The sequence below is a fragment of the Dermochelys coriacea genome, chromosome 11 (genome assembly GCF_009764565.3).
Source record: "Dermochelys coriacea isolate rDerCor1 chromosome 11, rDerCor1.pri.v4, whole genome shotgun sequence".
Lineage (NCBI taxonomy): Eukaryota > Metazoa > Chordata > Testudines > Dermochelyidae > Dermochelys > Dermochelys coriacea.
The window spans coordinates 3099200-3124897 of record NC_050078.2 but is presented as its reverse complement, the minus strand read 5'-3'; the positions used below and the strand labels follow the sequence as shown (position 1 = coordinate 3124897).

The following is a 25698-nucleotide window of genomic DNA, read 5'->3' as shown; positions in this document are numbered from 1 at the left end:
TACCCATGTGCCCACACAGCAACACTATGGGCAACTATTTCTGGATTAAGGATGGCAAAAAGTCCTCTCTGTACAGTGCATACACCACCACCAGAGTGGGACATACAAAGCGAGGAAGACAGAGCTCGAGATGGGGGGTTTTGATCCAAAGCGAGGGTGGCGAAGTCTCTCTTTCGATTTCAGTGGGCTTTGGATCAGGCCACAAATTCTTACCACAACAACACTCATTCTACACAGTAACATTCATTTTCAGCCCTCAGCCCTTCGCTAGGTTTTTGTACAGATGTAGCCAGGTTACGTTCAGTTGCAAGCAAGCTCAGCCCACTGAACGGGTCCTGGGACATCAGGGGTTAAATCTCCATCTGTCCCAGGAGCCTGAGACCGTGGACTGGGAAGGATGATTAAGATTTTCCAAGGGAGAGATGCCCAGCCCCGCCATGGCTTCCAATGGCTCTGTACAGCCCAGCCAAACCAGCCAGTCCCCAGCCTTACTCCTAGGTGAACTGTCCAACGAAGGGAATTGGGCACCCAGAGCCTGGGAGAGCGCCCAGCCTTCTCCTGCCTCCTGACACGCCTCTGCCCTGCTTTGGGGGGAGGATGCTGATCCAACCTTCCTCCACGACACGGCTCTGCGGGGAACCCAGGGTTTGACTCAGCAGAGCTCTCTTCCTTGCGGGAAGAACCTGAGCAATGCCTCCTTCCAGACCAGCTCCCTGGAGCTCTCCCAGGCTCATCCCACCAGCCGGGTCCACAATTCTCTAGGCTCTTTGCTGCCACTCAAGATGAGCTGCGCTCCTCCCACAGAAGCACAAGCATGACAGAGGGCGACACTAGGGGTGTCACAGCTGAGGCATGCCCTGGGAGGGGGGGCACAAGCCCCAGAGAGGCAGGAATAACGCGCCTGCAGGTTATATCCACATCAGATAAATAAAGCACATGGGCCAGGGGAAATAGAGGGAAGAGGCTTGAATTAGCACCCTGATTCAGAACCCGCCCTGCTGCTGGGAGAAGCATCTCAAAAGCATCCGCAGAATGGCCTTCTGGCAGGGGACGGGGGGGATTTTTAAGGCTCAAGGCGAGGCCAGCACAGTCCCAACCTGGCCTTTGGACCGGATTCTCTTTGAGAGGGATGGAGGCAACAAGCCAGCAGGGAGGCCAAGCCATGGGGACAAAGAGCCCAGCTAGCTCAAAGCGGGAGCTTAATACGTTTACACGCGGGACGATACGCCAGGACCAGGCTCTGTGACCCATGGGTACAGTGGCCAGTTTTGGTCGGATGCATTCCTGGGGATTTCATCACATGACATAATCTTTAATTAAAGATTCATCTTTAATTCCTGGAGACTCCAAGCCAATCCTGAAGGGCTGCCAATCCTACCCACGAGACCCTTGCCAGGCTGATGGTCTAAGTCCCCAGCCCTCTTCCGAGTGTTCCTGTCCGATGGGAGATCCTAGGGGATGACCACATTGCAATACAAGAGCCGAGGCACTGTTGTGACTGGCCCGGTCATCTCACTCAGGTGGCAGGGCTACAAATTGCAAGGTAGATGTTCAAGCACCACCCAGCCCAAACTGACTGGGGGAATTCAGGAGATAGAGGCCTCCCAGCCCAAGGAGCTCGCCCCCAGCCTGTGATATCCAAGGAGTTGCACCAAGCTCTGCTACTGGTTAAGCGGGCTGGCTCAGAGCGGTTGGAGCCAAATTATTTCCTGCTCTGATTTAGCCCTTTCCACCATGGATTGGAAACACCGACCGCTCGGTCCCAGTAGACGCCCACGAGACAGGTAAAAACAACCAGCTGCAGGCGGGTTAAGTGACTCACCCACGCCATATGAGGAGTCATTGTCAGAACTGGGACTATAACTCACGGCTCTTGACTCCTGCACCTGTGTTTTAACCGCTAGACAACATTATACAAGAGCAACTTGCTCACAGACGGCTGGAGATGAGAGACAGAAAAACCCTCCTGAATCCACTTATGCACCCCCATGCAGCAGATACAGCCGAAACTCATGGCTTACAGATCACGTTGGAGGACACAGAACTAGCCACCTGACTATCTGGACTGAATCCGGACTATCCTTTTGGGTCCGACAGGGCAGGGAGCAGGGTTAAAAATGACGAAACGCTTCTGTTGCCATGAAAAAAAGAATTATGATTTTCTCTGCAGTGGTGGAGAGGGAGGGGCATGTTGCAGATTTGCCACATTCACAGCAAACTGGCAGAATCCCAATTCCTGCTTGAAGCAAGCGGGCACCTGCTCCCATGGTCAGTTGTCAGACACGAGTGCAAAGCCAAACTAGGGACAGTCAATCCGAATCGCTTTCCAGTGAGAATGCCCCACCTCATCTGTCTCTTATGTTTCCCTAGACCATCTGGGATGGTAGCAGCATCCTCACCGTGGCATGCAGAGCACCCACCATTAGTTTATTGACTCAGTGGCTTTTATTTTTCAAAGATATCTGACACAACAAGAATGCTTTTGTTCAATCCACCTGTGTTGATTCAGGCAGGGAGGATGGAGAAGGATCCAAACAAAACCTCAGGGCTTTGCTAGAGGAATTCCCTAGTCTGTTCTACCCCACGCCCATCACCGTGCTATCTGATCCCACGGACCCAGGCACACTGATAGAAACAGCACAGTTCTCCAATTCTCCGACAGCTTTACCCTGCTCCCTGGCCTTCATCTCCCTGCCTGTCGCTTCCCCTTTGCGTAGAGAGAAATCAAACAGCAAACAGATTGTAGGAAAGGAGAAAGTGGCTGATCTAGCGGCTGATTCAGATCAATCCAACTTTCTCCAAACACTGGTGGCCACATTCAAATACGCTTCCCAAACAGCCGGCCAGGCACTTGGTGATGGTGCAAGGCAGGTTTGACACAGCAGAGCATAAACCACTGCCCAAGACGAAGGGAAACAAGCGAATCGGCCTCCATGCCGGCAGATCGCAGGGTGAGGGGGAAGACAGCCCAGGAGAGAAGCAGAGTCAGAATCACCTGGGGATGTGGCTACTTGATTTGGTCAACGCTCGGGTGAGCTCAGCGCCCCATCCTGAGATTCCTCCCCGCAGTGTGACCAACTCTGCCCGCTGGGCTCTGAGCCCCAGCATAAATCAGTACAGCTCCACTGACTCCAGGGCTGACTTATACCCACTGGGAATCCAGCCCCGGGTCATCTCCAGACATGTTGCCCCAAAGTGACAGCTTGGCTGGCTGGCAGGGGGGACCGCGCGGCCCTGCGACGGGACGGGGAAGCACGGGAATCAGGCTGGGTTCCCAACAGGAGCTCCAGGAATTCACTCAGCCCCTGCCCTTCAATCCCGACAGGGTTTCCGTTTCATCGCCTGCCCAGCTATGAGGCTCGGCAGTGCCAAGGAGCCGTCCCTGCCCTCAGTGGGGAAGTGCTGAGATCTGCCTGGCTCTAGGGTGTTGTGAAACAGCAGATTACAGTCACCCCGTCTTGCAAACCAAATCTGGACAGATTCCCGAGGAAGCAAAGCCCAGCCCGGGAGTCAGAACTTACCAGCTGGATGGAAGGAAAACACCCAGCAGAAGAGGGGGAACTAGGTCAATTTCCTTCCCTCGCTGTTCACTCCCTTTTCCTTCAGTGCCGGAGTTTTCTAAGAGTTCCTGAGAGACGACAGCCCCGGCTCTGCCTGTCTCCTACCCTGCCTCTCTGCCTGTCAGGGACTGGAGCAGGGTGTTTCCTGGCTCGTGGGATAAAACGCCGTCTGTAATTTCAGCCAGTTGGATCCCAAGGATTTATCATCCTGCAGCTATGTGATTTTAGCATGACATCACAGAGGCTGCGAGTCCAGCAGCTTAGCACTGGGCGGCTGCACCACACAGCCACTAGACAGAGCATTCGCCCAGAGCCGAGCGGAGAGAGGGAAGGAGGTGGAGAAAGGGAGGAGAGGTGAATGGGCAGAGAGTGTGGTGGGGCAGGGGATGAAGAGAGGCAGACAACGGAAAGTCAGAGACCTGAGACAAACAGCCCGAAAGAGGAGGTGATTTTTCCACTCCCCCTGGGCCCCAGCTTTCTGCGAATGGGACCGCACAAGGGACGTCCATGCTCCTCCAGCTGTGGAACAAGCACATGGGAAGGAGGGGGGTTAAACAGAGCCTGGGGCTAACTGAGTGACACTGGAAAAAATTCACCCTGATTGAACCCCACTGAAGGCAATGGAAGGGTGAGAACTTAGCCCGTCGAGAAGGAAGCAGAGATACATACACAGACAGACAGAGGTGGTGTATGGGGATAGATAGATAGATAGATAGATAGATAGATAGATAGATAGATAGAAGGGCTGTATGGGGATAGACAGAATCATAGAACTGGAAGGGACGTCGAGAGGTCGTCTAGTCCAGTCCCCTGCACTCAAGGCAGGACTAAGTATTATCTAGACCATCCCTGACAGGTGTTTGTTTGATAGATAGATAGATAGATAGATAGATAGATAGATAGATAGATAGATAGATAGATAGATAGTGTGTATAGGAACTGATGGATGGATAAAGGGATGGATAGAGGGGGTGTATGGGGATTGATGGACTGATAGAAGGGGTGTATGGAGATTGATGGGTGGATAGAGGGATGGATAGAGGGGGTGTATGGGCATTGATGGATGGATAGAGGGATGGATAGAGGGGGTGTATGGGGATTGATGGATGGCTAGAGGGGGTGTATAGGGATAGATAGATAGATATAGATATAGATACAGATATAGATAGAAGGGGTGTATGGGGATTCTGCTCTACCCCACGCCAGACATTTTCACCAGAGAAAGCCAAAGCTGAACCCCACCCACTGCATCCGATGAAGTGAGCTGTAGCTCACGAAAGCTTATGCTCAAATAAATTTGTTAGTCTCTAAGGTGCCACAAGTACTCCTTTTCTTTTTTGCTTTCCATTCATGACCAATCTCACCCATGTTCTGAGCTTCAGCTCCGTTCAGGCATCTCCCAAAGTTGGGATGCTTCTCCAAAGCAGATTTCCTGTGGCACTCAGCTCCTTTGGTCTAGAAAGCAGGCTGCAAACCTTGCACAGAGCAAAGGTGATTTTTGGTGAGGTTTCCAGAGGAGAGGACGTTCGCCATTCATCACCAACCTTTATTTTTTGGACTATTATGATACATGGCTGAGGAACTCCAACCACTTACGACAAAGAGTCTCTCCTGGGGACTGAAATGTACTGGCCAGTTATGGTAGGCAGGTGACTACCATACGGCTTTCAGCTTATTTCTTGGGTTTGGCTGGCCCAAAAAAACTGCAAGAAGAGGTGTTTACAGAAATCATCTGTATTTCCATCTACTATTCTTGACAAAACCAGGAAGCTCAGAACAGAACAAGAGTAGGTTCTGGTCTGTTTAAGGAGTCTTGAACAAAGCCCTAGTGTGGGGCGTTTTTATTCAAACCGGGACAGGCATCGCAGCTTAAATAGCATCAGGACAGGGCAGTTTCAGGGCCTTGAAAATCTTTCCTCAACCTTCTGGAGGTTTGAAATACAAAGGCATTCTCCCAAGCCGGGCAAGCACACGAGTTCGGCCTCCTGTTATTTTAGCAGCCAGGTTTAGCGCTGGAAGATCTTCTAGTGCACACTTTCCAAACACAGCTCCAGCCAGATGGGCTCTTACGCGCGCTCGCTCTCTTATTCAGACAGGTTTAAGTTTCAAGGAAACTTCGACAGTGAAAATAAGGAATAACTTTCGCTAGATATTAACCATTTTTTCCTACTTTTCCTAGACAAAAGAGGCTGCACAAGGCATCCTACCCATAGAGAGAGCCCAGCTGGCACTGTGCCCTGTTGCAGTGATGGCAGAACACAGATCGGGAATACTCCAGAGAGGTGTCCAGCCCCCAGGACTCTAGGTTTTGGACACCCCACGCCACTCCAAATCAGGGTGAAGATTTAGTGTTTGAATTATGAAAAATACCCCAAAGCGGGGATGATGCTAACACTTGCTCTCCAGCATGGTATCCCAATGTGCTTGGCAAACATTCCTGCAGCGAGGCTCACAGCAACTCCTGGGAATAGGTGAGAATGACAATCCCCATTTAACAGTTGGGGAAACTGAAGCCCCGGGAAGTAAAGTGTCTTGCTCCAAGTCACACAACAAGTTAGCTCTTCTACCGCCTGGTCCCACGCTGTAGCCACTAGACAATGTTACCCCCTCAAAGCTCTGATCTATCTGAACCTTGTGGGAAGCTCAGGAAAACAGGCTCTGTCCCAGTTCTTTAGCATTTCCCTTTTTGGAGCCAGGGAGTGGATGTGAAACAGACAAGCAGAATGAGCTGGGTTAGTTTGGAAGACAGGGAACATTTGGGGGGTTCGCAAAAAGAAAAGGAGTACTTGTGGCACCTTAGAGACTAACAAAATTTATTAGAGCATAAGCTTTCGTGAGCTATACGAAAGCTTATGCTCTAATAAATTTGTTAGTCTCTAAGGTGCCACAAGTACTCCTTTTCTTTTTGCAAATACAGACTAACACGGCTGCTACTCTGAAATTTGGGTGGTTGAGTCTCTGCCAAAGGTTCAGGCCGGCTCTTATTGTTGGTGAGCCGGTTCAGGAACCAGTGGGGTGGCAGTGATTCCAGAAGGGCATCTGGCCACTTTCTCCATCATCATAAGGGGTATGTCTACCCGCCAATCAGAGATGTGCCTGCAGCAAGCATGGACAGACCCGAGCTGGCTTTGGTTGCGCTTGAGAGAGGAAGACACGGCAGCACGGGCTGGCTGCTCAGGGACACAGAACAGGATCCCAGGCAGGTTTGTATGGCCCAGGCTACAGATGCTTCCCAGCTATTGTTAGTGGAGCCAGCAGACTCACACCCTCGGGCACATCTCCACGCGCTGCATGCCCACCACCGAAGGCAGCGTAGACAGACTTGATTCATCCAATGTCCCTCGCGACTGCGCCGGTCATGCTAACGAGAACCCCCTGGAGTACCAGCCAGTCCTGCACTCCTCTGTCTTAACATCATGGAGCGGGCACAGAGCCCAAGCCAGCGGAGGAGAAAACCAGAGTTCTTCAACCTTAGGCCACGTCTACACTAGCGAGCTTACAACTCATGTAGCCGCTTGGTGCCGACAGGAGCGAGCTGTCCCATGCTTTGGCTGTCCCATGTGCTCTTGGGTGCCACGCTGCAGCTGAGAAGGAGGGCAGGACCTCCACTCCCCCAGACCACCGCCACCCTGGTTAATCCATGCTTCCAGCTGCCCCTGGGCAGGCTGTGATCGGCTCCCGTTGGTGCACTGCTGCCTGACAGATTGAGTCCTGCTCCCACGCTGCCTCCTGGACCCAGCCCACCTCTCAGGGTGCCTGTACCAGGCCTTGTCTCATCACCGGGCACCTGCGCACTGCAGCCACCATCCCCGTCTTCTCCTCCCCAGCCACCTCCTGCCCTGCTGCTCCCACCGGGTAATTCGTCCCTGTGAGCACAGGCCAGACGAGAGGCTGTGGCTCGCTCCGCTCTGCAGGCAAGTGGAAGGGATGGGTCTTGGAATGAGGTGGGGAGATCACCCAAATCGTCAAGACGCAGAGCTCAGGGGCGTGGGTCCAGCCCGCCCTGCGCCACCTAGTTAAGGAACGTGATGAGTTCCGGCAGTGCCAGAGGCCGATGGGACGCAGGAGCAGACCCGAGCCCGGTGAGCACTGTGGGTGTGCCAGGAATGGGTGCAAGAGATCAAGCAGCCGGCTGGAGAGAGAAGGGAGGGGTGGTGGGCTCCAGCATCTGCAGAATGTTTTAAAGGCCTAGACAGACCAAGCCCACCGCCACGCCAGGCTGCTGTAAACAGAGCCCCAGGAAGGCAATGGGGGAGCGATTCCAGCAGCAGCAGCAGCAGCAGCAGCAGCAGCAGCAGCAGCGAGAGGCACATGCCAAAGCGATTACTCAGGTGGGGAATTAGCAAGTCTCCTGCAGATGTCAGAGCTGGACGCAGGTCAAAGGCATCCAATCTCCCATCACCAGCCCATAAAGTCCTTTCACAGATGACATTCAAAATCGGTTAGCTAACAGCAGACTGGGGGTGGGGTGGGGAAAGGGGGGGGGAGAAACAGAGAAAGCGGGGAACCGGGGAAGGTGGAAAAATTTAGGGGAGGAATGGACAGAACCATTGCTGCGGAGAGGCTATGCCGGCCCCTGTTACCCATGGCAGGGCTGTGTGAGCACTGCCTAAGGGGCCACGCTGCCCCATAACGAACAATGGGACTGATTTCATGACACACATCCTGAGGTAAAGCTTTCAGAGTAGCAGCCGTGCTAGTCTGTATTCGCAAAAATAAAAGGAGTACTTGTGGCACCTTAGAGACTAACAAATTTATTTGAGCATAAGCTTTCGTGAGCTACAGAAAGCTTATGCTCAAATAAATTTGTTAGTCTCTAAGGTGCCACAAGTACTCCTTTTCTTTATCCTGAGGTAAAGACGTGCATGGGCCGGGGTCCCCCTGCCATGCAGTATATCAGCACATGCACCGCCAGGGCCCCAAACTCCCACTGGCTTCCCCGGGAATCACACGGACACCAGTGCGCTGCAGGATTGGGACTAGCAGATCAGGGAAAGGGATTTCTGGAGGCTGCCTGGCAGACAGTTAAAGCCGGGGACTGACAGGACACTCCAGGATTCTCAGCTTGGCTCTGGGAGTGGAGCAGTGTATGCTAGAGAGTAGAGCTGGGGGGGGTCAGGACTCCTGGGTTTCCACTGGTGCATGGGGCGGAAAATCTCTGAGTTGAAAAATGTTCACATTTGAGTGCCTAATGTTTGGCCCACACATCTCTACTGAGGCACTGAAATAAATGGTCCCTATTACAAGCCCCTGCAGAGGATGGATCTAGACTGTTCTCAGTGGAGCAATGGTCTCAAGTTACAGTGTTGGAGGTCTAGGTTGGATATTAGGAAAAACTTTTTCACTAGGAGGGTGGTGAAGCACTGGAATGGGTTACCTAGGGAGGTGGTGGAATTTCCATCCTTTGAGGTTTTTAAGGCCCGGCTTGACAAAGCCCTGATTAGGATGATTTAGTTGGGGATTGGTCCTGCTTTGAGCAGGGGGTTGGACTAGATACCTCCTGAGGTCCCTTCCAACCCTGATATTCTCTGATTCTATGATTTTCCAATGACAGAAAGAATGGCTGGCCTGGCACCTCAGGCTGGGAGGCAACAGGCTGCTAAAGGTACAGAGGGATCTAATGTCCGCTCCCTTCCCGCCCTGTTCCCAGTGGAAGTCAGGTGTGTGGCTGTAGTAGCAAGTCCTTGTTGATGGAGATGTTGCATTAATGGTCTCCTAGCTGTTAGCCCACACCGGCCAGCAGAAAGGCCATTGGAGTGAGGAGAAAGATGATGGTGGAGGTTGGTGGACCCTGGGATCTTTCTCCCCCATCACTCAAAAAACTAAACCAATTATAACTTCAGACTGGTTTTAATCTATTATCGCACTGTGTATTACCATCTCCTTCCGGAGGAACCTGCTACTCAACCTTCCACGGGCAATGGAGGTGAAGCAATAGAACGCCCAAGGCCTCAGATCACCATGGATGGAGCCTTCGAGACAGAACAGTTTGGCAGGAGCGAGGCCCCATCTAGGTCCTCCCGCAGGCAGCAAGCTGTTATGAATCTGTACTATGGGACCAACCAGGCCCAACCGAGACCACAGCCCTATGGAGCTACGTGCTGCACTGACCTGTAGCAAGAGACAGCTCCCACCCCAAAGAGCTTACACTCTGAATAGATAAGGCAGAAAAAGGGTAGGAGAAAGGAAGGATAATTTCCCCCCATTTTACAGAGGGGGAAACTGAGGCACAGAAAGATGAAGTGACTGACCCAGGGTCACACAGAGAGTCTGTGGAAAAGTCAGGAAGTGATCGTAGATCCCCCAAGTTCCAGTCCAGCGCCTTAACCACAGTGGTATAAAAGATCTCCCTACACTACATTCCCCAGAGCTCCATCCAGTCTCATTTTACGTGTCTCAAGTGAATGGCGCACCCATCGCTTTCTTTGGGAGGCCATTACAGAGGCGTGCCAGAAGCAGAGGGGGTTTCTTTCAGAAACACAGACAGACACATCTCACGCACAGGGCCATTTTGCATATATTTAGTTGATCTTTTTCATTGCTGAACTTCCCCTGCTCAGTCACTCCGGCCTGGATCGCGCGGGACGGTTCTGATCTCGCCAATACCCCAATTCGATAGCATGGCTGAGAAAGCTACAGAGAGAAAGTGCCTCTGCCAGCCACTCTCAGACTGTCCCTTGCAGGCAAATGCTATTTATGAGGATACCACAAAGCCCTGGAGTCACAGGATAAATGTGCTGCCTCATGGAGAGCCCTGAAATACATCCCGTGCAACAACTATTTTCACCATGCCAGTGTGATTAACCCTGGATTTATTTCCAGTGATGCAGACACACAGCGCAGCAGAGAGTTGAAAGAGGCACTTCAGACATGACCTGGACTTGACAGTGCTCAGATACGATGGTGAAAGGGATCTATGAGAAAGACAGACAGACAGACAGGGTATATGGGGATGGATAGACAGACAGACAGACAGACAGACAGACAGGGTGTAGAGGGAAAGATAGATACAGGGGTGTATGCGGATAGATAGACAGACAGATGGGATGTATGGAAATAGACAGGCAGACAGATGGGGTGTATGGGGATGGATAGACAGACAGACAGACAGACGGGGTGTAGAGGGATAGATAGATAGAGGGGTGTATGGGGATAGAAAGACAGACAGACAGATGGGATGTATGGGAATAGACAGACAGACAGACGGGGTGTATGGGGATAGATAGATAGATAGATAGATAGATAGATAGATAGATAGTCTGCCTATCTAATATAATCTCCATACCCCCCCTCTGTCGGTCTGCCTGTCTATCTATCGATGTTCAGGGATGGATAGATAGACAGATAGATAGAGCTTCCTCTAGAGTTCTCATGTAACCATATTTTGATCTATTATTAGTGTTTGTCTTTGTTTAAAACTTTCTTTCAGTGAAAAATGGCCTTTTTCTTAAATAAATACTTTTGTTTCTTTCAAAATGTTCCTGATTTTCAACAACAAAAAAACCTTTGAACCCCAATTTTTTTGCCTAAACTGAAAAAAATATTTGTTGACAAATGAGACAAATTTCCGTGAAATACTATAGGGGGGAAAAAGAAAAATCTGCCCATTTTCTGAACTGCTCTAATCTGTGTGATTATTCATTCTGATTTCTCCTGTGGTAGCACCTATCCACTCAGGCAGGAGTTGAAGTCACGGGTCTGCCTACATGGCCTACGGATACACCGTGTTTGGAAATAAATATTTTGTGCCCCTTAGGCTGAATGATTTCAAACACAAAGGCCCTTCACAGAATAAGAGCTGGCAACAATTAATCCCTCAAGAAACGTCTTGTACATACTATAGAACTCGGGGGCTGGGACCCAGACCACTGCAGATGGTCTGTCTGGCCAAATAGTGGGGTCTCGATCCTGTTCCCACTGCGGCTACATTGCACGGGTCTGCCAGGGCAGGGGAGCCCACATGGCACAGGGCCAGAAGAGCGAGTTCTAATCCGCACGCCCAGGCCTACGGGGCATGGCTGTATGGCCAAAGTGCTCATGTGCTCCAACAAAGCCAGGAAGGGGGGGCCCAGGAAGGAAGCAAAGAGCCATCTTTGCTCCTTACAGTTCCTGCCCCACTTAGGTGCTACTTACACACACACGGATTCCCAGGAGATCTGAACTCCTGTCTAAAGCACAGATTCAGAGCTGTGAACATTAACAAGCCGGGCCAGCGAGAGGAGACCCTCCCCACTGGAAGCAGTTGATGTGTGCCTTTCCCCACTCCCACCTGCCGTGACCTCACCTGCAAACTGGTGCGGCCACCCCAGTAGGAGGCAGAAAGCGGTGATATGCGGTCGCTTTGGTGTTTAACCCAGCGAGACAAATGCTACCAAAGATGGGGAGGGATTTGGGGCAGGCTCCATGCTCTGGGCTGTAAATAACCACACTGGCTCAGTTGGAAAAAACATGAGAAACCAATCCATATAAACTGCCTTGTCGTAACCAATCCACGGGCTGAGCGTCACAGACACAACTGCTGGGAAAAGCAATTTAAGGTCAATTATAGTGTACTGGTTCTAAATGTTTCTCATTTCTCCAAGGCCTGTTCATTGAGGCCATGGAGTCAGGTATCCAACTGGAGTAAACCAGCATTGTGCCATAGACCCAGATCCCCAACTGGTGTACATGGGCACTTTTGAGGGAGCGATGCCATTTTACCCCAGCTGAGGATCTAGCCCAATGTAAAACAGCCCCAGTCCAAACCAGTTGCGGATGCTCTGCCACGTTCTTTAAAAGAAGGTTTCTCTATAATAAGTGGCCGGCGCAGAGGCCTGCTGGCAGGCCGCGAGACAGAGGCATCACCTCACTCGCTCCCGGTCCCATCACCAGGGAAGAATGCGGGCACCCAAACAGATCCCGGAGCACTTCCATCAGCGCGTGAGTGGCAGCTCTGGAGTGCAGTGGTGGGCTCAATCTCTCCTTCCTGAACTGGGCTTGCTCGGACATTTCTAGACGTGGCATTTCTAGGGGCACCTGTCTCTGAGCTGCTTTTCCATGTGCCCGGTGGCCCCTCTGCACAGCTGAGGATTGGCGCTCCTGGCACAGCTCCCGGCGGTGTTGGTGACGTGATGATGGATATCACCAGGCCGAACTCTGTGCCTCCCCAGGTCAAGGGGGGCCCAGGCAAGCACTCTCCCTTCCTGGGGGACGTGCTCAGGCTGCACTTGCTCTACGCAAGGGCTCCCTTCTTTGTGAGGCAGCCCAGCAGGAATGTGAAGCGGAGGGCTCGGGACCCCAGCCAACAATGCAGCATCTGTGGAGAAAACTCCTATTGCAAAGCCCATTGTCATTCCCCAGCCGCATGGCTCGGCTCAGCCCCGCCGAATGCCCACAGGGGGAAGTGCAAGGAGCTGTTTGCAGCAGGAGACAGAGGAGATCTGCCTCGGGAAGGAAAAAGGAATGCCTGGCACATGGTGCCACGTGCATCCTCCCACTAGCCCAGCACTCGCTAGCGGCTGCGAGATGCGCTCCCGGAGTTGTTGCGAGGGTAGAGATTGTGAGGCAATCAGACAGACGGGGGCTTGCTAAGTACCTAGAGACAGAGATCCCCTGTTGCTGTGATAGCTCTGCCCTGCCACACAGGGGTGGTGTTGTGACAATGAAATACATTAAAGACTGTGAGCAGATACTATGGCAACAGGGGCGTCTACTAATTCAAAATGACCTCATCGAGTTGGAGACGGGTCTGAAATCAACAAGGTGGAAATCCATGAAGACAAGTGCAAAGTACCGTACTTGGGAAGGAAATATCATATGCACAGCTACACAATGGGGAATGACTGGCCAGGCGGTCACACTGCTGAAAAGATCTGGGGCTACTGGATTGAATATGAGTCAACGGTATGATGCTGATGCGAGAACAGCTCATCTCATTCTGGGATGTATTAACAGGAGCGTTGTATGTAAGACACGGGAGGGAACTGTCCCACTCTACTTGGCCCTGGTGAGGCCTCAGCTGGAGTCCTGGGTGCTGGCACCGCACGTTAGGACAAATGTGGAAAAACTGGAGACAATCCAGAAGAGAGCAACAAAAACGAAAAAAGGTTTCAAAAGCCTGCCCTAGGAGGAAAGATTTAAAAATCTGAGCATGTTTAGTCTTGAGAAAAGGAGTCTGAGGGGGAGCTGATAACAGTCTTCTAATATGTGAAGGGCTGTTATAAAGAGGACAGTGATCAATTGTTCTCCATGACCACTGAAGGCAGGACAAGCAGTAACAGGTTTAATCTGACAGGGGGATTTAGGTGAGAGATTAGGAAAAAAATGTAACTCTCAGGGTAGTGCAGCTCTGGAATCGGCTTCCCAGGGAGGTTGTGGAATCTCCATCACTGGAAGTTTTTAAAACCAGGTTGGACAAACACCTGTCAGGGATGCTCTAGGTTTACTTGGTCCTGTCTCAGCATGGGGGGATGGACTTGACAACCTCTTGAGGTCCCTTCCAGGACTCCAGTTCTCTGATTCTATCTAAGATAGGCTGTCAGACAGATACCTGGCCTGTCCAGAGGTGGCAGTTCCTGTCTATCTAATGTTCCCTGTTACCCAACACATAGCACAGCTGGGTGGAGTCTGCGTCCACTCTTCCACGGCACTCAGTTTGGCTGGGCAGGGGATAATTTTGCGTTCGCTCTCCAGTGACATTTTACTGGAGCCGGTGTTCACGGAAGGCAAATTTCAAAGTCACCCATGCAAGGTGGCAAACCATTGGCCCCAAATTAAATTCTAAATTCCTATGCACAAGAGCTTCAGGGCTAAGGCAACCAGCAGCCAGAACCAAGCACACGATTTATCTGATCGGGCGCAGCTAAGCAACACAGTTTGAAAATCCAAGACTCCCAAAGAACACTTACAAAAAGAAAATTGGCAAAGAATTTCAAACAAACCAGTTGGAGGACATCGCAATCTGCTTCTGGATCGTCTTCAGGCACAAAAAGAGGCTAAATTCATCCAGTAAATAAATTACTGGCTGCAGATGATCTGCCCAGGTCTGACCAAAAGGATCCGGAAGGAATTTACTACTTGGAATTTTCCAGCTCTTTCCACACTTGTAATAAGTGAACCAGGCTCAGCCCCACTACACGTGGCGCAGTGCCCCAGTCACAGGGTTTAAGGCTAGAAGGGACCCCCAGACCCATGATCCCTCATGCACACAGCTCTGCTGACTCACTGGGAGTTGTGCCTGAACTTGGGGGTGGCCTCAACCCCCCTGCCCGATGCAGCCTTCCCCGCCCACAAGAGATGCAATCTTGCCTTGCCTCTAATAAGGCACGTTCCCCAGAGAAACACAAGCCAAGCTCCTGGTCAGACACCCCTTCTTCGGAGAAAGCCTTCTCCTGCAAAGAGAATGGACAACAGCTGGGCTGTTTCCAACCGTGACACTGACTTCCTGGGGGCCCTTGAGCAAGTCACTTAGGGGCAGATTTTTGAAGGTATTTAGTCACCTAATGATGGGAGTTGGGCATCGAAATGCCTGTAAGATTCTGGTCCTTAGTCTCTTTGGGTTCAATACAATGGCCTCCCAGGTGTGTGTGTGGGGGGGATGCATAGGTATCAATACTAGGGATGTAAAATATTAACTGATATGCATCAGTCTTATCGGTAAGGTATTCCAGTTAACATTTAAACTCCGTTGCGGGACTCTGCTGCCACTCCGCCCCGGGATCCTGGCCTGCTGGCCCCCCCAATTAAAGATTGCAGGGTGCTCAGACACCAGCGTGACAGAGGTCAGTCCTCCCCGGCTTTTTCAGTCTGTCCATCACTCACACTCGCATTCAGAGAGAAACCCCGAGGACTAAAACACACCCGTCCAGGGGAACTGCAGATCAACGGGCCTTGGGACCCCAGCCTCACCGCCAAGTCCCAGCTCTCCTCCTCCTGCCGCTGCCCAATGTATCCACCAGCTCCCATGGGTGCCGAGCTCCTGCAGTGGCCCCTGGAACCGCATCTGCCCTGCACCTCTCAGGATTGCACCCTAAAGAGAGACGATAAGCTGCATGCTCCCCCACAGCCTCCTCGGCTCGCCAGCACGGAGCGTGGCTGAGTAGCTCTCGTTCCTTATGGCCGCTGCGCCCTCCTGAGAGGACGTCGTGCCCGAGGCGGGGACAGGACAGGGAGCAAACCCTCCAATTCACATGGCCACCTCGCCCTCCCACCGGCCTGCTGCACCCGGCATTGGGGAGTGCTCTCACCCAGAGACAAGCCAGCAGCGCTGGAAGGAAGCTACCAGCTGCCTGATCCCTCCCTCTCTCTCTCTGGTCCCTGTGCCAGCTCCCCCGACCAATACACATTCATTCTTGCTATGCCAAAAATGTTGCATGCAGTTCTCGGACCAAATAAGGCGAGAACAATGGTAAATAAGGTCTCACACACCCACTCCCCTTAGGACACCCGCTCGCCCCCTCCCGATTGCATTGGCTTGTCCTCTCTGGACTGGGCTCTGGCTAAGCAGCGCATCAAAGGTTTGGCTCTCCTCTTTTTCCAATTGAAGTTCCATGTGATTAGAGGCTCCTGCAGTCTGCCAGGACACCTCTCCTCTCCCTGCCTGCCCGCCTGGATCCCTGGGAGCCACAAACATGCTGAAAGAGGAGCTGCCTCGGTTCATTCCCCACCCACCCACCTACCGCAGCCTCTCCTAGGGTTATCAGAGAGCAATGCTACAAACCTCAGGGCCTGGGAGTGTTTAAGAGACAGGCAGGTAACTCAACACAGGCATGCTTGAGGGACAAAGAAAGAAAGAAAGAAAGAAAGAAAGAAAGAAAGAAAGAAAGAAAGAAAGAAAGAAAGAAAGAAAGAACCGGTGCAATCTCTGAACACAGCGCTACGTGAATTCACTGGAACAAAGGTCCTGCACAACAATTTTGGGCCAGCAGAGAATGGGCCAAGCCAAAGCAAGGAGGAAGCAGGCTGACCCTCCCACCTTGAGCCTTCAATCCCATTGCCCCATTGGGGCTTGGAAGCCCCCGAATCTCCTCAGAGAGCACTCGATCGAGCATTGGCAGGACGGGACATTTCAGGCCACGACGCTTGCAATGCCCCGGTGAGAATATCTCTCCGCCCAGCTCCGGTCAGGCCTCGCTGTTTGAGTGGGGTCTGGAGAAGCTGGGTTCCTATCCAGCCAGTAGAGAGCACGTTCCCCCATGGATGGCGTGGAAAAGAGCTAAGACACCCTCAGCAAGTTCGCAGATGACACTAAGATGGGGGTAGAGGTAGATACGCTGGAGGGTTGGGATAGGGTGACCTAGACAAATTGGAGGACTGGGCCAAGAAATCTGATGAGGTTCAACAAGAACAAGTGCAGAGTCCTGCACTTAGGATGGAAGAATCCCATGCACCACTACAGGCTGGGGACCGAATGGCTAAGTGGACGTTCTGCAGAAAAGGACCTAGAGGTTACAGTGGATGAGAAGCTGGATATGAGTCAAGAGTGTCAACAGGCATATTGAGCAGCATTAGTAGGAGCATTGCCATCAGACTGAGGGAAGTAATTATTCCCCTCTATTCGGCACTGGTGAGGCCACACCTGGAATATTGTGTCCAGTTTTGGTCCCCGCACTACAGAAGGGACGTGGACAAATTGGAGACAGTCCAGTGGAGGGCAACAAAAATGATCACGGGGCTGGAGCACATGACTTACGAGGAGAGGCTGAGGGAATTGGAGTTATTTAGTCTGCAGAAGAGAAAAGTGAGGGGGGATTTGATAGCAGCCTTCAACTACCTGAAGGGGGTTCCAAAGGGGATGGAGCTCGGCTGTTCTCAGTGGTGGCAGATGACAGAAGAAGGAGTAATGGTCTCAAGTTGCAGTGGGGGAGGTCTAGGTTGGATATTAGGAAACACTATTTCACTAGGAGGGTGAAGCACTGGAATGGGTTACCTAGGGAGGTGGTGGAATCTCCATCTTTAGAGGTTTTTAAGGCCCGACTTGACAAAGCCCTGACTGGGATGATTTAGTTGGGGTTGGTCCTGCTTTGAGCAGGGGGTGGGACTAGATGACCTCCTGAGGTCTCTTCCAACCCTAATATTCTATGATTCTATGAGAAACCCTGGCTTGGCTCACCAGCATACAGGGGCAGGGTCCCATGGGGAGGTGGGGTCCCCTGCAGGGAGTGGGCCAGGCCACTCACCCTATAGAAGCCAGCACCAGGCTGACCTGCAGGGATTCTGCACTGCTAGGGAGGATCGAGTTGCCCAGCCATGATTCACAGACCTTAACCTCTCCTGGGAGTGGCTATTTCAAGCCCGCCCGAGATGGGGATGGGACGGTGGCTCTCTGCCTTGCATTGACAGAGCTGGGGATGTGGGGGGATCCGTGAAGCCCCCTCCGGGCCTATGCAAACACCCTGCCTTCCAGAGAGCTGGCTGCATCAACTCATGTTGGCACTGCGGGATGTGGGAGGGAGACGGGCCCATCCGTGGAGACCCACCAGAAGTGTTTCTAAACACGTTAGACGTGGCTCTCCAAGATCCCAGGCCTGCAGAAGCCGCCCTGGGGGATGTCACGTGCCTCTGAGAGGGGCAGAAGAAGGGCTGTTTTTTTTTTCACCTGCCAGGGCCTGAGCTCAGGCTTCCAGCAATTGCTCATGTGACAAAGATGCAGAGCTGAGCAGGGCACCACATTCCTCCTGGGCTGTGCCCCAAACACCATCTCTGCACAACCCAGATGCTGGGCTGCTCCAGAGGCCAGAGCGGCCCCCAGCATAAGTGAGAGGAGCCCAGCTCCAGGCACAATGCAAGCTTTTGTTTAGGTGCTGAAGCCTGGATTTCAGAGTCTAACCTTAGGGACCCAGGGCTGAATTTTTGGTCTACATATCTTATAGCAGGGGTAGTCAATAAGTGGACCCGCAGGCCAAATCCGGACGGCCAGACGCTTTCGATCGGACCTCAACATCTTTTTATTTACTTATTATCATTATTGGTATGATTTTTTAATTATTTTCTCTGGACTATACCTTGGTCAAGAAATTTGGACCTTGACAAAAAAATTATTGACTACCCGTGCTTTATAGGAATCACTGAAATGCAGCCACCTCTGGGGAAGAACTCAGCAACCCTTTAAGGACCCAGGCTTAGATCCTCAAAGGTCTGATTCCAATGGGAGTCAGGTGCCTATATACCTTTGAGGATCTCAGGCCCAATCCAATGTCTAACAAACGCAAAGAGAGTCTTTGCATTGATTTATGGGTCGCTGGCTCAGGTCCAAATGGAACAGTAATGCTATGCAACAGCTGAGATCAGGAAGAGAATGATAGAAATGTATCCAATTAAACTAGCAGGGGAAAGTTAGGGAGGCAAAATGCAATGACCTGTTCAATGTTATGATGTGGCCAGGGCATTGACGGTAATATCCAGTTATTGCCAAAAATGCCCTGAGAGCTTTGATGAAAACAAGTAGCTGGGATCTTTGTCCTCCATCTCTTTAAAGTTTGAAAATGTTAGAACCACACTGATATTCTGTTGAGGCCTTGGGATTTTAAACACTTTCAATAAAACCCTTTTCTGGTCCCCTTTAAATAGTTGCAATACATATTTGTGACTCAGTCCAAGAAGACAAGATGTTTCTTCCACATCCGCTGCCCATCTGAGGTAGCCATCAGGCAGGCATTTCCTGCCCCATAAATGGTGTTTAAACTAACTAACTAAAAAACTAAACCCAACCGAAATCCTTTGCTGCAATATCAACAGCAATCAGTTGAAACAGGAAGCAGCTGGTCCCAAACTCTCTCTGAGCTGCTGTTGGTTTTTTTTTCTTCCTGAGGGAAGGATATTGGTCTAGTGGCAAGAGAAGATTTGGGAGTCCTGGGGTCTATTCCCAGCAATGGCACATTGCATAGTCATCGCACTGCCCTGTGCCTCAGTTTCCCCACTTCTGCACACTGGGTGTGAGAGCCCCTACCTCCCAGGCATAGAGAAAGTAGTAATTAGTTAGGGCTGGGTGCTACGTAAAGGCCAATGAGGTGGAATTCCACAACTAAAGCCAAAATTCTCCCTCCTCATTGCCGATTCGTTGAGTCCTTCCGTCTCTGCCTCTCCACCCGGCAGGGTCCATGTTCTACATCCATCACCACCGTTATTTTATCCCTGCGGCTGCACTGACCATCCAACTCCCTCCTATTCAGGTCCTGCCCAGAGCATTCTGCTAAAAGACCTTCCGCTGCTGGCCGCCGATCCGAGACCTGAGCTCCGCGAGGGAGCTGGAGCTGCAGCGGTGAGAGTGGGAGTGTTACCCGCACCTGCAGCACGGAAAGCACCCGGTGGAGAGGAGGATGCTGGCAGCAGATTGCACGATGGGCTTAATTCAGATTGGGAGGTGCCCCCACACTACACTCAGTGGAGCTGCTCCACCAGAATAGAGGGGAGCAGGCGGAGGCCTGCCCACCCCAGAAAGGTGCAGGGAGTCTCTGGGGCTAGGAGTCTGCCGGCTCAGTTCAGATCAGAGATGGGCCACGTGCACCGATCCAGACCCATAGTCACGGCAGCTCAGGGCCTGTAGTGTGGTTCGCTGAGATCCTTCCCTGAGGATCCAGCTGACGTGTCAGACCCCTGCAGCTTGGATACCCGACCCCACTGTGCTGCTGCATGAACAGGTACATCTCAGCTCATCTATCCCCTGCCTTGGTGGGGGTCTCCGGCACCTCGGGGTCCCTCCTGTTCTCTGTCTGTGGCGTACGACAGCTTCGTTTCCTGCGGGCCATGCTTCTTTATCTCATCCAGGTTTGGGGGTTCGAGGCAGAGGGGCCTGGGTGGGGTTAGTGCCCCGTGATGTGCTGCACGTCAGACTAGATGAGCTGGAGGTCCCTGCTGCTTGGAATCGATGGCTCTTTGACTGTCACCTCTGTGTGTACTTCCTCACCACACGGACAGGCTGGGGCTGGATCCTGCCCGATCAAACTCAGTGGGGGGTTGCCAATGGATGCAGAATCAGGCCCGATACCCGCAACTAATATTTTTCCCAGCAAGCCTCCCAGTGCTTAGGTGGCCCATCTTGATATTCTGATGTGGCAGGAGCATGCCGTGAAGAAAGGAGTCTGGCGAAACCTGATGCCGTGGTCTCACCTCAAGGCTGAGGCTCCTAAGAAGAGAGGAATCATTTGCCCGCCAGGCACTGTGAAAACAGGAACAGGGCAGGGAGCTGCCACTTTCCCCAAGCCTGTCCCTTGATGGCAATCCTGACTAGAACATCCCAGAGATGCCAAGAACACAGACAATCGGGGATGATGGAGGCCCAGATCATTTGATTTGTCCAAGCAGGAAGAGAAGAGGAGCCAGAGACACAAGACAGGGCAGCCCTCCCTGTGCCCATAATGCCAAACGCTGCAGTGCCTGGCTCTCAGCGGCTCTGGCTGGCAGAGAGCAGTGAAATGGAGAACACCGGTGGATGCCAAACACAAGTGAAGATAAATAACTAACCAGTCCTTCTTGGGGCAATCCCTGGTTCAACTCGTCCAAGGATTTTCCATGGGGATCTGAGCCAGGAATGATAAATACACGTCCTCGGTACCTGCCCCTCCTGACAGCCTGGTCAGGCAGGCGTGGCTCTATCAGAAAGAATCCATAAATTGCGAGGCTCAGCTGGATCCTTCCAAGGATTTCACGAGCCCTCCTTTATTGTTAACATTTACCGTAAGGGGGATGAAAAGTTTCGAGTCCAGGCCTCCAGGAACATGAACCGCCATTGACCTTACAAGGGAATGGAAAGGAGTTCCACATGCAAGACAGAAAGCAAAGCCTATAGGGCATAAAACATTTTTTTGCCGCCATATGCAATTTCCCCTGGAGCTCTGCTTTTCCCTACTGTTCTTGGGTTGGATTCTGGTCAATGCACGTGCCAAAGCAGCTGCCCAGTTGTCAGGCCTTGCTCTCACTCCAGCCCGCTCCTCGTGTAGCCACCACTTCCGCATGCAGAGTTAGGGGAACCATCATCTCCTTGACGTTCACTGGCTCATCAGCAGCTCTCCACGCCGCAGGCGACTGGGGGGCTCGAATGAAGCAAGGCTGAGCCAGCCAGCACTTAAATATAGCTTGTGACCCAGTTTGTTGCAGGTTGACGGGCCGGGGATGCAATTTTTGGCCCAGGATGACCTGTTGATCTTAGATTCTGTGAACAGTCCAGATCTTGAGGTTTTGCTCAATCCTTGTTCAGGCAAAACCTGCCATTGGCTTGCACTGGAATCTTGCCGGGGAAGGTCTCCGGCCCTTTAGGATGTCAGCATCGCTGTTTTCCTTAGGGAAGGGCGGTCGGGACCCTTCTCTGCAGAGCTAATGAGGTCACTCTGGGTACCCGATACGCCAGGCACATGCCCGAGCCCATGTGTCACGAGTCCTTGTTTCCTCCTCCCTGCCAGGAATTCAGAGGCTGCCCCTTGCCAGCTTTCCATGCCCACACTGTGAACCAAACCATGGGGAGGGGGAGATTTTACTCAGGACTCCCGAGTGCAGCACTCACAGCCGCAGGACACAGAAGAAGCCAAGATGTCCAGAACTGGACAGACCTCTGGGGCGCCCGTAGGAGAAATGCAGGCTCTGCTTGCTCAACCTGCCCCATACATCAAGCTGGACAGTTTGTAAACACTCGCGTCACCCTGGTGGCAGCAGCAAGGACTGGTCATCTGACAGTCAGGCAAATGTCCGGGGAGCCAGGGACACGTGCCCCATACACCTTCAAAATAAAAACACCATCTGTTCCCTGCAACCCAACACCAATGGTCAAGGATGGCCAAGAGATGAAGGGGCAGGAGTGAAGAGCAGAGAGGGAATACTCTGCCTATCTATAGTGCTGCTGATCTGTCAAGTCCAAAGCCTTAGCCCACTCCCACGCAGGTCAGGTAGGTAGACAGAATTACCCCCTTTCCACAGATGGGGAAACTGAGGCACAGATTAGTCATGCAATTTGCCCAAATCTGCAATAGTGCGAACAACAGAAAATGAGACTCAAGGCTAACCCCAAGCCAGCCATCCTATAAAATCTGGGTTTGACTCCTGGATCGCCGGTGGGAAGGAGAGGGGAGTCCTTGGACAAGTCACTCTCCCCTCTTTGTGCCTCAGTTTCCCCATCTGTAAAATGTTATTAATGAGACCGACCTTCCTTTGCAAGTGCTTTAGATCTAGAGTGTGAGTGTGTGTGTGTGTGGTCATACAAGCACTAAATACTGCTGGTGTTACATGGTAGCTGTGAGGTATAAAGCATGCTGAGACCCCCTGGATGGGAGGCGCCAGGGAAGGACAGAAGGTTAATAATAAATAACAACTTTCCCAGGCGCGTGCCCCCTGGCTTTTCTCTTCCAGGTTTTCTGCGCTCTGCATTCTCCATGGCTGGCTGGATCGCTGTGGGCTAGTGACTGGGCTCAGATGCTGTAGCCCTTTCTACTCTCTCACTTTCCACCGCCAACAACACACTGGCCCTCAGTGCAGCCAGCTGGGCTCCCACTACAGTCCCTCTCCTCCCTGCTGCATATTGCTTGTGACATCACACTCCATTGCCTTGGCAGGGACTGTGGTGTCATTCCCATGGCCAGAGAGGACCCCCGTCCTGTCCCCTCTGCCCTTGCTGCAACTAGTCCCTGGGCCGTGCTGAGATCCCCCCAGCTCTAAGCAGTGCAGCTGAGTGGCTTTCCACATCCAACAGTTCCCATCCCCTTTAAAAACTAACCCCCGATACAGCGTGGACCTTCATCCTAAGCCCCTTCTTGCTGTTCAGCTGAGTGGCTCCCTCTTGCCAATCCCAAAACCCAGTCGCCCCCTCCAGCGGCTGGCAGCTGCGCTATGCTAGGATGGGAGATCAAACGCTTTCACGGCTGGGTAATAACCCTTGGGCTGCACAGCCTTGGCCGAGTGCCAGGCGTTGGCTCTGCCTCCCTGTGATGGGGCGAGGGGAGGCCAGCTTTCTCTGGAGCACCAGCAACGGTGCCCTGTCTGGGACAAGATCCCAAATTCCATCGCCCGCCTTGCTGGGATCTAGAACAAGCACAAGTCGCGGTCCGCGTGCATGTCGGGAAGACAAAACATTGAAGCAGTAACAGCCTGCCACCCACACCCAGGTCCCCGCCATCCCCTCCCCACATATATTAATCATGCGCTCGTTAGGATCACAAGATCCTGGGGCAGGGACTGAGTCTTCTTCTGCATCTTGGAGATGACCTCCTGAGGTCTCCTAATATTCTATGATTCTATGACAGCCCAGCACCCGCCAGCAGTCCTCCGGTTTATGATAATCACCCTCCGCTGGAGTCAATCCGTCTGGCCCTGCGTCTCGTTTCTCTGGGCCTTGGCGTGTCTGGGCTCTGGCCAGGCACCAGCGAAGCTATTCCAGTGAGCTCCCCAGCCCAGCCTTGCAGAACGGGGCAGTCTGCACGAACCCCGGCACTCTGGGCAGCTTGTCTGAGCCTCCTGACTCAGACCCACAACGAACCCAGCTCTCTCGGGCCAGGGCTGCCCATCACCCTGGCTGCCTGCAGGCCACGGAAGCGGCTGCCGAGACCCTGAGGGGGCGACAGACCTGGGCAAGGGAGGGGAGTGGGATGATGGTTCTCCACCATGCAGCATCACTCGCTGCCTGCCTGTCTCCCTGCCTGTCCACGCCCTGCAAGCCTCACCTCTGGGCGGCCTGGAACTCACAGCAAGTGATGGGCCCCAGCCTGTCCCAGCCACCAGTACCAGCAGGGCTGTCGGGGAACGGTAGGTAGGGAAGGAGCAAGAGAGAAGGGCTGTGTTGCCCTCTGCCCCGCTCCCTGGCTCTCTTGAGCCATATCTGCCTAAAGCACAGGGCACTTTGAGCCCTTCTGGCCTGAGACCTCTGCCCCCTCTCCCAGGGAAGGCAAAATCTACCCAGCACTCAGGATTCACTCAGGCTTGGCAAGGCCAGGATGCCCTCTCCAAACTCCAGCCTGGCAGCAAGGGGCTGGATCCACAGCCCTTGAGACAGGAGGTCTCTCCCATCCCACCGAGCAGCTCCAGCATGGGCAGCTGCAGTGCCAGCTTCCCCACAGGGCTATCCTGCCAAGGCGCCCGCCCCCTGAGCAGGATGGATTGAGCCCTGCGGGCAACGAGGCAGGGGTTAGAACTTAAACAACAGTGATGAAGGCTCCATAAATAACACACTCAGATTCCTATAACCCCCTTTGCCCGTTATCTTCAGGTTTGAACTTCCCTGCAAGACCCCCTCTCTCCGCAGGTCGCATGCAGGGGATGCTGATGCTAGACCTCCTCTGTACAAAGGAGGTAGGGGGTTCAAGGAGGGACCCTTTGCCTCTGAAATGTGCCCCCGCAAACAATCCTGCAAGAGCGCCCCCCGCCCCCAACTTGTGAGCTGCAAGGGCTGATGGCCCAGATGGCTGCTGGGTCTCACCCGACGGGGTGAGCGTGCCAACATGGGGAATAGCTTGGTCCTAGCCTTGCCACATAACCGGCATACGCCATGGGCCGGGCTCCATCACTACCATCAATAATATTGAGCTACTGTATTTTTAATCTGCTCTCAGAGGTGGCTGCAGTCTCAAGATAGGCGTCTCTTGTTTATAAATCTAAATAGCTCCCCGCACTTATTTCCGAGCACACAGACATAGCTGGAAGACCAGAGGGCCACCTCCTCCACCCGCCCACCATTTGTCTGTCTCATCCACCTGTCTGACCCCCAAGATCAGGAGCTCTCTGGGGAAGCGACTGCCTTCTTTATGACTTGTCTGCATGGTGCCTGGCACATCAGGGGCTCCCACAGGGGCCACGGCAATATAATAATATGTTATAACAATGACCTGTGTCCGGAGGTTTGTGGGCCTCGTGGGGACCAGCCCACGTACCCTCCAGGCTGTCCTCTCGGCGGACGTTGAAGTTGTCGTAGGAGTCCCATCGGATGAGGGGGTCCGAGGTGTTATAATCCACGGAGACGCTGGGGCCGTTCTCCAGATGTTCCATCCCTGGGGGCAGGTGGACGTGAGTCAGTAAAGGAGGCCGAAGCTACACACGAGTCTGGTGTGTTGGAACGTCAACGGGAGAGACGGGAACAGGCCGGGCAGGATTGGGGGCGTGGGGAGAGATGGGAGAAGCTGGGTTATTAGAAAGAGACAGGAAGTGAAAGGAGAGAGGGGGAAAGGCAGGACAAAAGGAAGAGGAA

General features: G+C 52.7%; 1 protein-coding gene across 22 annotated transcripts in view; it reads right to left on the bottom strand.

Moving 5' to 3' along the window:
* Positions 1–25698, bottom strand: part of TNS1 (tensin 1) — a 279839-nt gene that overhangs the window by 66706 nt on the left and 187435 nt on the right. For 19 of the 22 annotated variants that reach the window (XM_043504818.1, XM_043504821.1, XM_043504825.1 and 16 more), the window contains one exon: positions 25340–25501. In XM_043504818.1, coding sequence (XP_043360753.1) covers positions 25340–25501 — 162 coding nt within the window. The remainder of the gene's footprint in view (positions 1–25339; positions 25502–25698) is intronic. The other 3 variants (XM_043504819.1, XM_043504828.1, XM_043504836.1) reach the window with 1 other exon arrangement.